This window comes from Balaenoptera borealis, assembly GCF_965194805.1.
Source record: "Balaenoptera borealis genome assembly, chromosome: 14".
NCBI classification, from domain to species: Eukaryota; Metazoa; Chordata; class Mammalia; order Artiodactyla; family Balaenopteridae; genus Balaenoptera; species Balaenoptera borealis.
This window is the reverse complement of record NC_138875.1, coordinates 69,902,530-69,915,638: the sequence shown is the minus strand read 5'-3', so window position 1 is coordinate 69,915,638 and position 13,109 is coordinate 69,902,530. Positions and strand designations below refer to the sequence as shown.

General features: G+C 59.2%; 1 protein-coding gene across 3 annotated transcripts in view; it reads left to right on the top strand.

Annotated features, from left to right (window-relative positions):
- Positions 1 to 12,730, top strand: part of AP1B1 (adaptor related protein complex 1 subunit beta 1) — a 51,769-nt gene extending 39,039 nt beyond the window's left edge. For 2 of the 3 annotated variants that reach the window (XM_082354710.1, XM_082354712.1), the window contains 10 exons: positions 412 to 671; positions 1,287 to 1,488; positions 2,293 to 2,313; positions 2,911 to 3,054; positions 7,377 to 7,522; positions 8,840 to 8,969; positions 9,272 to 9,356; positions 9,989 to 10,075; positions 10,168 to 10,322; positions 11,809 to 11,948. In XM_082354710.1, the coding sequence (XP_082210836.1) occupies positions 412 to 671; positions 1,287 to 1,488; positions 2,293 to 2,313; positions 2,911 to 3,054; positions 7,377 to 7,522; positions 8,840 to 8,969; positions 9,272 to 9,356; positions 9,989 to 10,075; positions 10,168 to 10,322; positions 11,809 to 11,883 (1,305 nt within the window). In that variant the 3' untranslated portion in view covers positions 11,884 to 11,948. Of the gene's footprint in view, positions 1 to 411; positions 672 to 1,286; positions 1,489 to 2,292; positions 2,314 to 2,910; positions 3,055 to 7,376; positions 7,523 to 8,839; positions 8,970 to 9,271; positions 9,357 to 9,988; positions 10,076 to 10,167; positions 10,323 to 11,808 lie in introns of all 3 variants that reach the window. The other variant, XM_082354711.1, reaches the window with a different exon arrangement.
- Positions 12,731 to 13,109: the final 379 nt, after the last annotated feature.

Here is a 13,109-nt window from a genome sequence, read left to right as displayed (position 1 = left end):
CAAGGAGCCAGACCTGGGTGGTCCTGCCCCTAAAACTGGCACCACTGGGGTTTGGCCCCAGAGCATTCCAGGATCCCTGCTCAAGGAGCTCAGTCACAATCAAATAGAGGTGGGGCGGGGGCGGGTGGTGACTTTGAGCCAGACCATAAATGAGAGAGGAGAGGGAAGTCCCTGAGAACCGGGAGGGCAGATGGTGGAGGAGGCAGGGAACAGAGGCAGGAGCGGGCTGGGGGGAAACTGGGGGGCTGGGCCACATCTGTTCAAGCGGTTTACGGGTGTGCTCCCGCCAGTTCTCAGGTTGCCATCATCAGTCGCCCTGTGATCCCACCCGTGTCGTGGGACTACGGATGGGGCTCCCCCTTCCCCTCACCTGGTTGCTCTGAGTTTCACTGGCTTCTCATCACCTCCCAGGACTCAGACAACCCGGACCTGCGAGACCGCGGCTACATCTACTGGCGCCTGCTCTCCACGGACCCCGTGGCTGCCAAGGAGGTGGTGCTGGCGGAGAAGCCGCTCATCTCGGAGGAGACAGACCTCATCGAGCCCACGCTGCTGGACGAGCTCATCTGCTACATCGGCACCCTGGCCTCCGTCTACCACAAGCCGCCCAGCGCCTTTGTGGAGGGGGGCCGGGGCGTCGTGCACAAGAGCCTGCCGCCCCGCACGGCCTCGTGAGTACCGGGGACCACTTGCTGGCCTGAGCCTCCCCACCTGCTTCCTCGGTTCAGTAGCACAAGCGCTCGGGCCTGAGTCTGAGCAAAATTATGATTCTAGCAACTTTTCAGTGAATGCTTACTACATACCAGGTGTTGACTCGGTGACAACAGCTCTGAGAGATGTCCCCTCTTAAGAGATGTGGACAAGAGGCATAGAGAGCTTGAGTGCCTGCTGCAGCATCCCAGGCAGCAGAGCTGGGCTCAGACTCGATTCTGCCTGGCTCCAGAGCCCTGTTCCTCTCGCCTTCCTGCTGTGTGGCTCCCAGGGTTGTTGGCCTGGTTGTCCAGTCCTCTGGGACCGGCACCTGCTCTTCTCTTTAGAGTGGGCTGAGTGAGGGGAATACAGATGGCCCTCCCTTCCCTCAGCCCATGAAGCTGGATCTCTCGGAGAGCCAACAAGATGGATCAGGCGTCGGAAGCGGGAGAAAGGGGGGGATATAGACAGGCTTCTGGGACAGTGAGGAGACCCAGGTGCCTGTCCTGAGGGTGGATCCTGGAGACTGGGGGCTCTGGCCTCCCTGAGATAGCCTGACCCCCCACCCTGCTGAACCTCTTTCCCTGTCCTGGCAGGAGTGAGAGCACGGAGAGCCCGGAGACGGCCCCTGCCGGAGCGCCCCCTGGCGAGCAGCTGGATGTCATCCCCACCCAGGGCGACCTGCTGGGCGACCTCCTCAACCTGGACCTTGGCCCTCCGGTGAGTGGCCCACCCCTGGCCACCTCCTCGGTGCAGATGGGAGCTGTGGACCTTCTTGGCAGCGGCCTCGACAGCCTGGTATGTCCTGGGGCCCCCTCTGGATGAGGTTGATAGTGATCTTTGGAGGAGCGATCATTGAACGCCCTCTCTGCCAGATGCCAACCAAGGGCTTCAGGCACATTTGCCTGCAAAGGTGATCATGTACACCTTACACATCGGTGAGAAACTGAGGCTTAAAGAGGTCAGGTGACCTTCCTTCCAAGAGCACACAGCTGCTAAGCGGCAGACACAGGATTTAGCCCCTTGCCGGGCTGCTGAACCCCAAGAGACCTGGGGCAGCGTAGGGCCTGTCCTAGCCCCTTCCCCTGAGTCTGGCACCTTGGCCCTGTAAGGCTGGAGGAGCCATACCTGCATCCACTTACCCCGCACGCTGCACTGGTTGAGGGTAGCAGCCCAGCAGGCCTGAGAGAGGCCCATGAGAGGTCAGGGACAGTCCCTCCTCCCCTGTGAAAGGGGGTGGTAAGACTGGCCTGGGTGTTTCCCTGGGATTTCTTCAGGCAGCTGGTAGAGCTGGGTGGAGGGGGCAGTGGGGCCCTTGTCACTTGGCCATGCCTGGCTCAGGTCCCCAAGGCCACAGCATAGGAAAGGGTAGGAAGGACGAGGGTGGTCAAGTGAGGCCAGTGGGTCATGCCCTTCATAGAGACAATGTGGACCCCTCATAGGCCCGGCACAGCCTCACACCAGGCGCCTTTTGGGTGGAGCAGCAATGACTAATTTTCTCCCCCTTTCCCTCTCTTTCTTATCTCTTTGTGTCTTCTTTCCTGGCTTTTCTCTCTGCATGTGGCTGCCTGTTCTCTTCACTCTGCCTGCTTCTGCTTGGAGATGGGGGATGAGCCTGAAGGGGTATGGTTCAACCCTCGTGCCACCAGCCCTGCTCGTAGATCGCCCACCCAGCATCCCAAGGGTCGGATGATGTCAAAGCAGTCCCTCCCTGCTAGCCCTGGCCTCTGTCCAGTGTCCTGGCAGCCTCCGCATTGACTGCCCAGCATCCAGCTGCCCTTGGGCCCCCATGTCCATTAATTCCTCAGCCCATCCTCACTACCCTATGATGAAGTTGCCTTGTTATCCTGAGGCTCGCCGGCCCTCTCAGTCCCCACGACTCCTCTCTGACATCCTGGGGTGCGTGCTCCTGTCTGCTGAGCACAGCCCCCTCACAGCATTGTGTCTCAAGTACCCCTTTATCCATGGGCTGTTAGTTTGTGAGTGTCCCCAGCCCTTTCCCTCAGGGCCTGCGGGGCACGGGAGGGCTCGACCTCTCCTCTCCACCCACCTCACTCTGTCTTGTTTCTGCAACTTAGAGTTGATGTGATGGCAGCCTTGCAATACCCCCGCCTGGCCTGCCCCCCTGTTTTCTAAAGGGCCAGGTGGCCACACTCATCCTGAGGCCCTGATGTCCCTGCCTTTGATGCCCGCCTTTGACCCGTTTCCCTTCCTTTCTAGATCGGGACCCCCAACTTCGTGTCACCCCCAGCAACAGCAGTACCAGCCAACCTAGGAGCACCCATGGGCAGTGGCCTGAGTGACCTCTTTGACCTGACCAGTGGCGTGGGCACCTTATCAGGATCATATGTGGCTCCCAAAGCAGTAAGTGCCATGGCTTCTCTCGTGGCAGGACGTGTGGGCTCCTTAAGTGGCCCACTGTGTGGGATTGGCTCAGGCCGGCCAGGATGGGCTCCCGGAGCAGCAGTTGGCCAGCACGTTGCTGAGGGCAGCAGGGAGCACAGGGAAGGGATGCTAAGTCGGGCGTGGAGGCCTGGGGAAGGCTTCCGAGAGGGTGGTGTTGCTGGAGCTCAGGCCTTCGGATCAAGTCAGAATTAGCAAGGCAAAAATGGGGAGAGGGCTCCAGGCCCAGAGTTGAGGGAGAGCCCACACCTTCCAGAAAACTGGCAAAAGTCCCATCTAGTTGGGTCAGTGGTTCTCAGTGCTGTCTGACCCAAAGCTCCTTATTGATAATAGGGGTTTTATAACTCCCCCTCCTTTCATAATAAATGAGATCTGTGGACTGTACATCCTACCTACACATATAATTTCAAAAATGATAAGATGTTGTCATCGCATAAAAGAGGCTTAAAAGGAAGAGAGTGAAATGATGTGTTTCTGTGTTGTGGAGGCTTGGGCATGCCCGCCCCAGATCTGATGACATTGTTGGGTGCTGGCAGCAGTACAGAGTCACAGTGACACCACAGCTATAGAGAGTGTTTGTAGCTCACGTGCCATGAGTGATGTGGCCAGAGGTGCCATTAGTTTCTGAAATGGTGACTGACTTCCAGTAAAGTTCCAAACAAAACAAGGAACAGGCTTCCCTTGATTTTCACCATCATTAGTTTCCTAGAAATTTCAGGGCATGTTGAAACCATGCAGAAAATACTCAAGGGCTGCAGGATAGTGGCTCATTGTGACGACCGTTGTCCCCAAGGCAGCATCCCTGACCCCAGCCCACCAAACACAGTGTTTCCCCCCCGCCACCATTGCCTGCCTGGCGGTGCCCCACAGTGCCCACTGGGCCACCCAGGGCAGTACCCCCACCCCCCACCCCCAGACTCTTGCCTGGAGCAGAGCTAAGGAGGGAGGAAGCTGGCGAGGTCAGCGGCACCAGCTTTGAGGCTTTGCTCTTGATCCTGGTGCAGCAGGAGGCATTGGAAGGTTTTAAGCAGAGATGAAGCAGATTTGCACTTGAGAGCGATCCTTTGGCCACCATGTGGAGGCCAGACTGGAAAGGCTAGAGCAGAAGCAAGGAGCCAGTGAGGAGACTGGCAGGAGTTGACTGATGGCTGCTGGACAGCAAGGCACTTGTAGGGGTGGAAAGGAGGCTGGACTGGAGGCAGGTGTGGCAGGACGTGGGGCTGGCGGGGAGGGGGATTCCAGCTGGAACAGTGGGCAAGGGGCAGGGTGAGGGAAGGAGAGCTGAGTGCGGGGTGTGAGAACACATGGGCCTGGCGCTAAGGAGAGCACAGTGTGGGCCAGGCTTTCAGCCTCAAGGAAGCTGCCAGAGGGGACAGACGTGGCCTGATCCCTCACAACACTCAGGTCACACACCACGTCTGCTGCTTCGTTCCCAGCCAGAGCCCCTCTCTCTCTTCTGAGGTCCCCTCCCCAAAGCAGGACACAGCAGGGCTTCAGGGGCACAGGGACATCTCCCTCATGACTGGGGAGCTATGAGCCAGCACCTGCCCTGCCCTGCCCGCTACACCACAGTGGTGGTGGCCAGAGCCCCCAGCCAGGATTCCTGGCAGGATCTGGGCCTGAGGGGCCCCCAGCAGACGGCAAGTCTAGTGCTAGCAACCACACACTTCCGTGCCGGGTACTGCATGAACGTGGCATGGCCACCATCCCACTAAGTCCTCCCAGCAGCCTTATGATGCTGTTATTCCCATTTTTGCAGTTGAGAAATCTGAGTGCTTTTGCCTAAGGTCACATAGCTGGTAAGTGACAGAGTCTGGAACGAAATGTAGGGCTGTGGCACCAAAGCCTCTGCCCCCAACCCTTATGCGATCTTTTTTTTTTTTTCTTTAAAGATTTAATTTCATTTATTTTTGGCTGCATTGGGTCTCTGTTGCTGTGCACAGGCTTTCTCTAGTTGTGGTGAGCGGGGGCTACTCTTCGTTGTGGTGTGCGGGCTTCTTACTGCAGTGGCTTCTCTTGTTGTGGAGCACAGGCTCTAGGCACGCGGGCTTTAGTAGTTGTGGCTTGCGGGCTCTAGAGCCAGTAGTTGGGGCGCACGGGCTTAATTGCTCCGCAGCATGTGGGATCTTCTCGGACCAGGGCTCGAATCCATGTCCCCTGCATTGGCAGGTAGATTCTTAACCACTGCGCCACCAGGGAGGTCCCCCTTATGTGATCTTAAAGTGTTTAAGAACCTCAACGTGCCTACCTTAATGTCATGGGTTGTCAGAATCAGCTGGCCCTCGGGGAGCTTGCCCTCTGTATGTGGGTTCATTTTAACAGATATTATCACTGCTTTGTCTTAGTGGAGAGCCAGATGAGTGTACCAACCGGAAGGAGAGGTGAGGGGATCTCAGGTTCGGAGTAATCAGGGCAGGCTGCCTGGAGGAGGAGTCCTTGCAACATGGGCAGGACTTTCTCCCTCCTCTTACCGTAGTCACAGGCGAGTTCTGGGATGTGGGTATGCTCTCCCTCCAGAAGCAGTGGCTGTGCGGGCTACATTTTCCTGACAGCGCTGTGACTACCTCGAATTGTTTGTCCTGCGTACATTCCCCGCCCCTCCTGGTCAAGGGGGATGAGGCTCTCTGTACAAGAACTTGGAGTTCCTCAAGCACTTGGGCCAGTGGGTGCTGACAGTTCTAGACTCCATGAACCTACAATGACCAAGAGAGATGAGGTCCCCACCCTCGGCAGTCAGGACGGTGACAGTGCCAGAAAGAGCCAGTTCTGCAAGAACCTGGGAAAGGAAGCCAGGTTCCTTGGAGGGGCGGAGAGCAGGGAAGTCACCGTGGGAGCCCTCTGAGTGCTGTGTGCCAAATCATAGCTCATGGCTGAAGCCATGAGATTCTGCCCTCACAGATGTGTCTGGGGGAAGCAAAGCATGATCAGAGTTAGCAATTAGGACGGGGTCAGGGTGGGGCGTGCTTTCCAAGCAGAGGGAACAGTGTGTGTGTGAGGACCAGAGCCCAGGGAGAGCAGGGCACCAGGCCTCGGAGGCCGTGGGCAGTGGAAGCACTGCAGGATTGAGGGGGTTCAAGGGTGCCATGATCAGATTTGCATTTTAAAAGATGCCTTTGGCTGCTGTGGAAATTGGGGATAGAAGAATTGGGCAGCTATGCGGTGGCTGCCATCTGACCTGGGGAACTCTGATGGTGGCTCAGACGCAAGTGGTGCCTGTGGAGAGGGGAGAGCAGAGGACGTGGTGGCAGATGGGAGGAGGTGGTGTTGACAGGACCTGAGCTGCATGACCATGGCGTGGGGGTCAGGGTGGGCTGAGGGCTGGTGCCCAGATGCTCTGGTTCCTGGCGTTGGCGACTTGAGAGACAGTGGGGCGTTCACTGACATAGGGCACCTGGGGAAGCTGGCCTGGGGTGGGGCTGTGAGCTGTCCTGGTGAGAATGGCAACCTGAGAGGCATTTGCGCGTCCACAGGATGGCCCCCACTGGTGTCCCTCACGGGCAGAGCTTTTAATTCATGCTGTTCGCTTAGCAAACGTTCCCTGAATACCAATCTCACACCAAGCTCCGAGCCAAGGATACAAAGACAGAAAAGCAGAACCCTCCCCCCGAAGAGCTGTCTGGGGACTGAGAAGACAGTTTATTTGCTAAAACGTCACTGCAGCGGGAGTCTGGAGAAGGAGCCTTGGGCCAGGCTTCCCGGAGGAGGTGGGCTTGAGCTGAGACTCGGATGACAAGGGCAGCCAAGCAAGCAGCAGAAGGCCTGCCAGGCGAGGGGTCCTCTTAGTACTGTCCTTGGTCAGGCCAGTTTGTACAATTAAAGGCCAGCCCTGCCTTCTGCGAGGAAGGGCAGGCTGTGACAGCCAGGGAGGCCTAAGGCTCTGGCCGAGGCCCAGAGTGCCCTTGGCTCTCGACTCTCCTTGGCTCGTCAGGAGGCTGGCAGGGCCCGCTTGTCTCATCGCCTTCCTCAGCCCTGCTTCTGAGTCGTCTTTCTCTGACCTCGGGAGACTCGGCTCAGCCTTGGGCACACCAAGTTCCTCCCTGCCCTGCCCTGCGCTGCTCCAGCACGTGGCCACACTACGGCGGGGGGTCCTGGGCAGGCTGTGCAGGAGTCTTCCTCCCATCCCACGGTTCACATGGTCGTCCCCTGATGGTAAAGGCAGGTGTGATCGATCTGAGAGGCCCCTTTAGGTGTGAGGGAAGGGGGGTGGGGGAAGGACCCTCACGTGGGCTGTGGAGTTGGGGACATGGTGAACACCAGCCCCCTTCCCATCGTCTTCCCTGCAGGTCTGGCTCCCGGCTATGAAGGCCAAAGGATTGGAGATCTCAGGCACTTTCACCCGCCAGGTGGGCTCCATCTCCATGGACCTGCAGCTGACCAACAAGGCCTTGCAGGTCATGACCGACTTTGCCATCCAGTTCAACCGCAACAGGTGAGCTCCCCGAGGCCAGCCTGCTGAGAGCCCATGCTGGTGACTGCAGGCAGGCGCTGAGGGCTGTGGTCCTGGAGCCTCTTTCTGGTGAAGGAGGATATTCCTCAAAACCACATCTCAGACCAAAACTCTCTAAAGCAGTGATTTTTCCCCACAGTAACCTCTTTATGTGGACACCAAAGTATGAGGTGGAGGGGCAGCGCACCTCCCTTTATTTTTGCCTTCCCCCACTGCCCGGGGGGCATTTTACTGACATAATCTCCAGATCTGAGCAGCTTCCGTCTCAGGACCTGTCTCTAAGAAGGAGGATGGGGAGTGGGCCTGCCCGCCAACCTCCCCCACGTGGCAGGATTAAATCACCAGACAGGACCTCTGTGAACGGTGGCTGCTCCAGGCTCCTCACCCCCACCAGGTCCCCTGTCAGTAGGGAAGGTCTCCTGTCTGGCACCATCAGGGTCTTCATGGACCAGGCTAGCTAGGCCAGGGCTCTCTGGGGGACCCCAGCAGCCTCTCCTGATGATCCTTCTTCCTGAGTGGCTCTAGTGATGAGCAAACTGAGCCTCTAAGAAGTTGACTGAAGGGGCTGTTTCCTCAGGGAGAGCCTGTGGGCCAGTGGTTTCCCACCCTCCGTCAGACCAGGGAGGGTGGGCAGCTCTGCTGCTTACCCTCAGGGGACCCTAGAGGCCACAGAAACACTCCAGTGTCTCTTACGCTCTTGGGCATACTCCTGATTTGCTCACATGCTGCTATACCAAGAAGCAGGGCTTTTCTGAATCTCTGTGGCCATCTTATGATCTAGCCAGTTCTGGCCCAGACAGTAAAACCCAGTGTCTTGCTTGGGATGGTCACATCCCTCCTGGGAGATGGAGGTTGGTCACTGAGAGTTGGGCAGTCACAGAGTTTTCAAATTAAAAGAAGCTTAAAGGCCCCCTGGTTTGGTTTGTTTTGTTTTGTTTTTTTGTTTTTTCCCCTGGTTTTAAATGGAGCTCCTTGAGGGCAGGGCAGGGCAGGGGCTCGCTTACCTGGGCCTGCCCAGCACCTCACCCAGAGGAGAAAGAGGAACAGAGATGGGCTTCAGGCCTTCAGCTGTCCCAGATTTCTCTTCCTGTTCCTGTGGCCATTGAGGGGTGGGGAGTGGGGTTCAGGAGCTTGTCCTTCAGGCCTGGGTCTGGGTCTGGGCCTGGGCCTGGGATGAGGCCAGCTCACTGGAGAGGCTTCTCGCCAGCTGCTGCCCAGGCTCTGGAGCCCCAGGAGCCCGCCTGTCCTGTGTCAGCACCTGTTCCCCTGCCACCTCCACGGGGGCTTCTCTCTCCCCAGCTTTGGCCTGGCCCCCGCCGCCCCCCTCCAGGTCCATGCACCGCTCAGCCCCAACCAGACTGTGGAGATCTCCCTGCCCCTCAACACGGTGGGCTCAGTCATGAAGATGGAACCTCTGAACAACCTCCAGGTGTGTTCCGGGCAGGGCTTGGCACCCCAGTCCTTACCCACCTGCCCTGGGGAGGAGCCTGGGGGAACCGTCTTGGGCCTGGCTGGTGCTGGCAAAGGGCTGTCTGTGGAATCTTGCTCTTGGACACAGACTGGGGGTGGGGATGGGGAGTGGGGGAGGCCGGTGGGAAGGGGGTGTTGGGCATGGCTACTGGGGAAGTCATGAGAGGGAACCTGCTCAGGTGGGCTCACAGCGAGCAGGCACTTCCTGGGGCCTCAGGGTATCGAGCATCAGGGACTAATCAGGGACCCCCTTGTTCCTAGGTGGCCGTAAAGAACAACATCGATGTCTTCTACTTCAGCACCTTGTACCCGCTGCACATCCTGTTTGTGGAGGATGGGAAGATGGGTGAGTCATGAGGGTACCCCTGGGGTCCCTAGAACAGATGGATTGGCTTTGCCCCACGATAGAGTCCATGAGTCGCCGGCTCCCCTGCAGAGTCTAGAGTGAGGGTCACACCTTCACCGGGGCCCCCAGGGTCTTATCTGGCCAGCTCTGCCCCTCAGCCTTGCCTGCAGCCTCTAGACAGTCGTCCCATGGGCCCCCTGAGGCAGGGAGCCTCGGCCATGTGTCACAGCTGATGCCCATCCCCTGTGCCCCAGCTGGAACCCCTGGGAAGACTCAACCCAGCACCCAGAGGGCATGGAGCACTTTGCCCACATCATCTCTGCCACATCAGAAGCCCTGTAACACCGCTGTGACTAATGAGCAGGGTGCTTGGCTCCAGAGCAGCAGGAGGGCGGATGTGGGTGGTAGTGGGGAGAACTCTGAGGCCCAGAGGCAGCAACCCGGGGTCTTTTGGGAACAGCACAAGTGGCCACCCTCACAGAGCTCAGGGTTTGCTCAGGGAAGCAGGAGGGACTGTGGCAGAGCCAGTCCTGTCCTCAGCCTCAAGGTGGCACTGCCCCCCGACCCACTTCCTGCTGAGGGTGACTGAGTGGGATCAAAGGTGTATCAGGATCCCACCTGTACTCCTCCAGACCGGCAGATGTTCCTGGCCACGTGGAAAGACATTCCCAATGAGAACGAAGCCCAGTTCCAGATCAGAGACTGCCCCCTGAATGCGGGTAGGACTCCTGAGCCCCACCCCCACTCCATGCTGCCCCTCGCCTGTGCCCCAGGCCTCCCCATCTCTGACTGGGGGCCTTCTGACCCCCAGAGGCCGTGAGCAGTAGGCTGCAGAGCAGCAACATCTTCACCGTTGCCAAGAGGAACGTGGAGGGCCAGGACATGCTTTACCAGTCCCTCAAGCTGACCAATGGCATCTGGGTGCTGGCGGAGCTGCGCATCCAGCCCGGCAACCCCAGCTTCATGGTGAGGGCCCCCCCTCCTGCCTGTCTGCCGCGGGGCCTCTGCCTTCCTGTCTGGGCAGCCTCTCCCGTTCCCCTTCTTCTCGGGCTAAGGGTCGGCCCTGATTGGGGGACACTGTAGCCCAGCTGAGCTGGGATCCCTTTGAGCCTGGCATTGGAGGAGCATCAGAATTCTGACCTTAGAAAGCTTCCAACTCAGTCCCATCTAGTTTCTCAGATAAGACACCAAATTGGGTCTCAGAACAGTGAGTTGGACTAGAAGATTCTGTAAAATTGGGCCCTGTGAGGCGGCCCAGTTGGCCCAAGGCCCGTCTGACTGGAAAGTGGCTCTGCTGGGCCCTGGCCCTGGCCCTCCGGCTCTTCCCCACCTGAGTGTCCTCCTGGGAGGACGTGGATTCCAAGCAACTCATCCTTCCTGACCTTTGAGTGAGACCTCAGTCAGGACGTGGCTTCCCAGAGGCCAAGCCGCTGTTCCAGGCCCCAGAGAGCCCAGGCTTTGCTTCTCCCTGCACCCAAGTCTCGGGCAGGCATGACCCTCCAGATGCTGCTCCCTGGGCCCCGCTGGTGGTGTGGGCGCAGAGGTCGGGTGGGGCCTCGGCGGTGGCTTCAGTGGTGGTAATTTCCGTCTCCGTGTTCGGTTGCTGCATGTCCACCTTCCCTGCTGGTGCCCGTGGTGCAGGACTTGGAGGTTAGCGGATTGCTTTTCTCTTCCTCTTCCCCTCCATCCTCCCAGCCATACCTCGCACACCCCATCTCTTGGCCCGGCTCTCCTGAGTTGGCCTCACCCCGCTGCCCCCCAGAGCCGGGCAGACACGCATGCAGGCTGCAGGCAGGAGGATAGGCTGCCCTGTGCTCCTCAGCCTGGTGCCTTCACTTCCCACAGTCAGTGTGCACAGAGCCCTTCGGAGGAGACTGGGGCCCTGACTGCTAGAGCGCCACGTGCCCCTCCCCCTTCCCAACGGCCCCCTTCAGAGGGGTGATGTTGGCAGGAGGGGTGGCTGCGCTTGTCTCCGCTGCTGGGGCTAGGCTCTCCAGGCTCTTCCCGCAGTTAGAGCCGAGCCAAGTCTGGCGTGCCTGCTTCCTGTGCAGGAAACCAGAAAGACCACCCAGCGTCCCCATGGCCTCCCTCCCGGCCCCAAACCTCCTCCGCCCTCCATGGGCTGTGGGGGGCCTGGCAGCTCTGCAGGGTGCGGCCAGCACTGCCTGGCAGCCTCGGGCTCGTGATTCACGCAGCAGAGGCCCACGGTGGCGGGCGGACAGCAGGCGTGTGGGCTGCGAGTAAATTTGGTCCCCACCCGGCTGGCTGCGACGGCCGCCCCCTCGCCTACACCACACAGCTGCCCCAGACGCTGCTGCCACCAGGCCACGTGTGCGCACCACCCTCTCCCATCTGGTTCCCTCCTCTGCCTTCCCCGCCTGTTCCTTCCCGGCCCTGGACAGGAGCTCCGGGAATGAGCGCTCCCTGTCCCCTGACCCCTCTCTCCCTGCAGCTGTCCCTGAAGTGCCGAGCACCGGAGGTGTCCCAGCACGTGTACCAGGCCTACGAGACCATCCTCAAGAACTGAGGCCCCATCCAGCATCCGCTCCAGCCTTCCACCAGCCGCGTCGAGGAGCCCCCTGGGAGGTGGCAGCACCTCCTTCTCCCGGGAGGGGCCCGGCGAGGCTCCTGGCACCCACAGGCTTCCCTGGTCCTGACAGTAGGGCCTGCCCAGGTCCTCGGGATACTCCCGTGCTTGAGAAACCTCTCTTTCCATTGCTGCTGACGTTTAGCGTCAGGTGAGGAGGGGACCACAGGAGCCAGAGCGGCACAAGAGCTGGACGGCGAGATACAGGGTTCTTCTCTTGCTTTTCCCAGCACCTGAGGGCGAGCACACAGTTCCCTCCTCAGGCTCCCAGCCCAGGAAGCCCCCTGCCCCAGTCTCTCTTGGGGTGGTGTTAGTCTCTCTTGGTGGTGCCCTCCCCACTGCCCCTCTCTTGGGACGGGCCCTGGCAGGCGTCCTGGCGTGTGTGGAGGGTCCACTGGGTACCAGGAGAGCTGCTCTGTCAGGGCCTGGGGCTCCCAGGACCTACAACCCCACCCTCTCGAGCACTGAGCCGCTCGGGGAAGACCAGGCAGAAGCTCCCAGAACCCCTCCTGGGCTCCTGCTCCCCTGGCAGACACGCACGCCCGCTCCCCCTCTTGCCCGCGAGGACGGGCTCTGCCTCTGATATATTCCTCGGTGTGCCCGGGGTTCCTGGAGCGGAGACACGGCTGAGAGGTGGGGCATGTGGGCGAGCGGGGTGCATCCTGTCTGGGGTTTCTCCTTAGCATCTGCTGCCCCCCTCCTGGCCTCCCAAGTTTCAGTTGTGTCTGACAGAGCATTAGGTTTTCCTGTTACTGCTGTTTAATAATAAAGATTCTGCTTTTGGCAATCACGGACACTTTTTTCCTCTTCCACCAAATGTCAGAATTAAAAACTGCTTCCAAGTGGTTGAGGACGGTTTTCTTGAGCCCTGCAGTAACGATGCCTAATATATATAAATAGAGACTATATATTGTATGTTTACTCTTATTTTCAAAAAGAGAAAGTGAATAAAAATGATGACATCAAGTGTGTCCCTGGCCAGTGTGTCAGGTCCTGAGGCTCTTCTGGGCAGGGTCCTGGATCTCCTGGGGTCCAGGGTCAAGGGCTTGAGCTGTCAGCCCCTCCCTAGCCCTGCTGACAGTACCTTTCCCTCTCTTGTCCTTGGAAACTGCCTGCTGAGGCCTGCTGGTCTCCCAGCACCTCTCCCACCCTTGACCCCAGCTCTA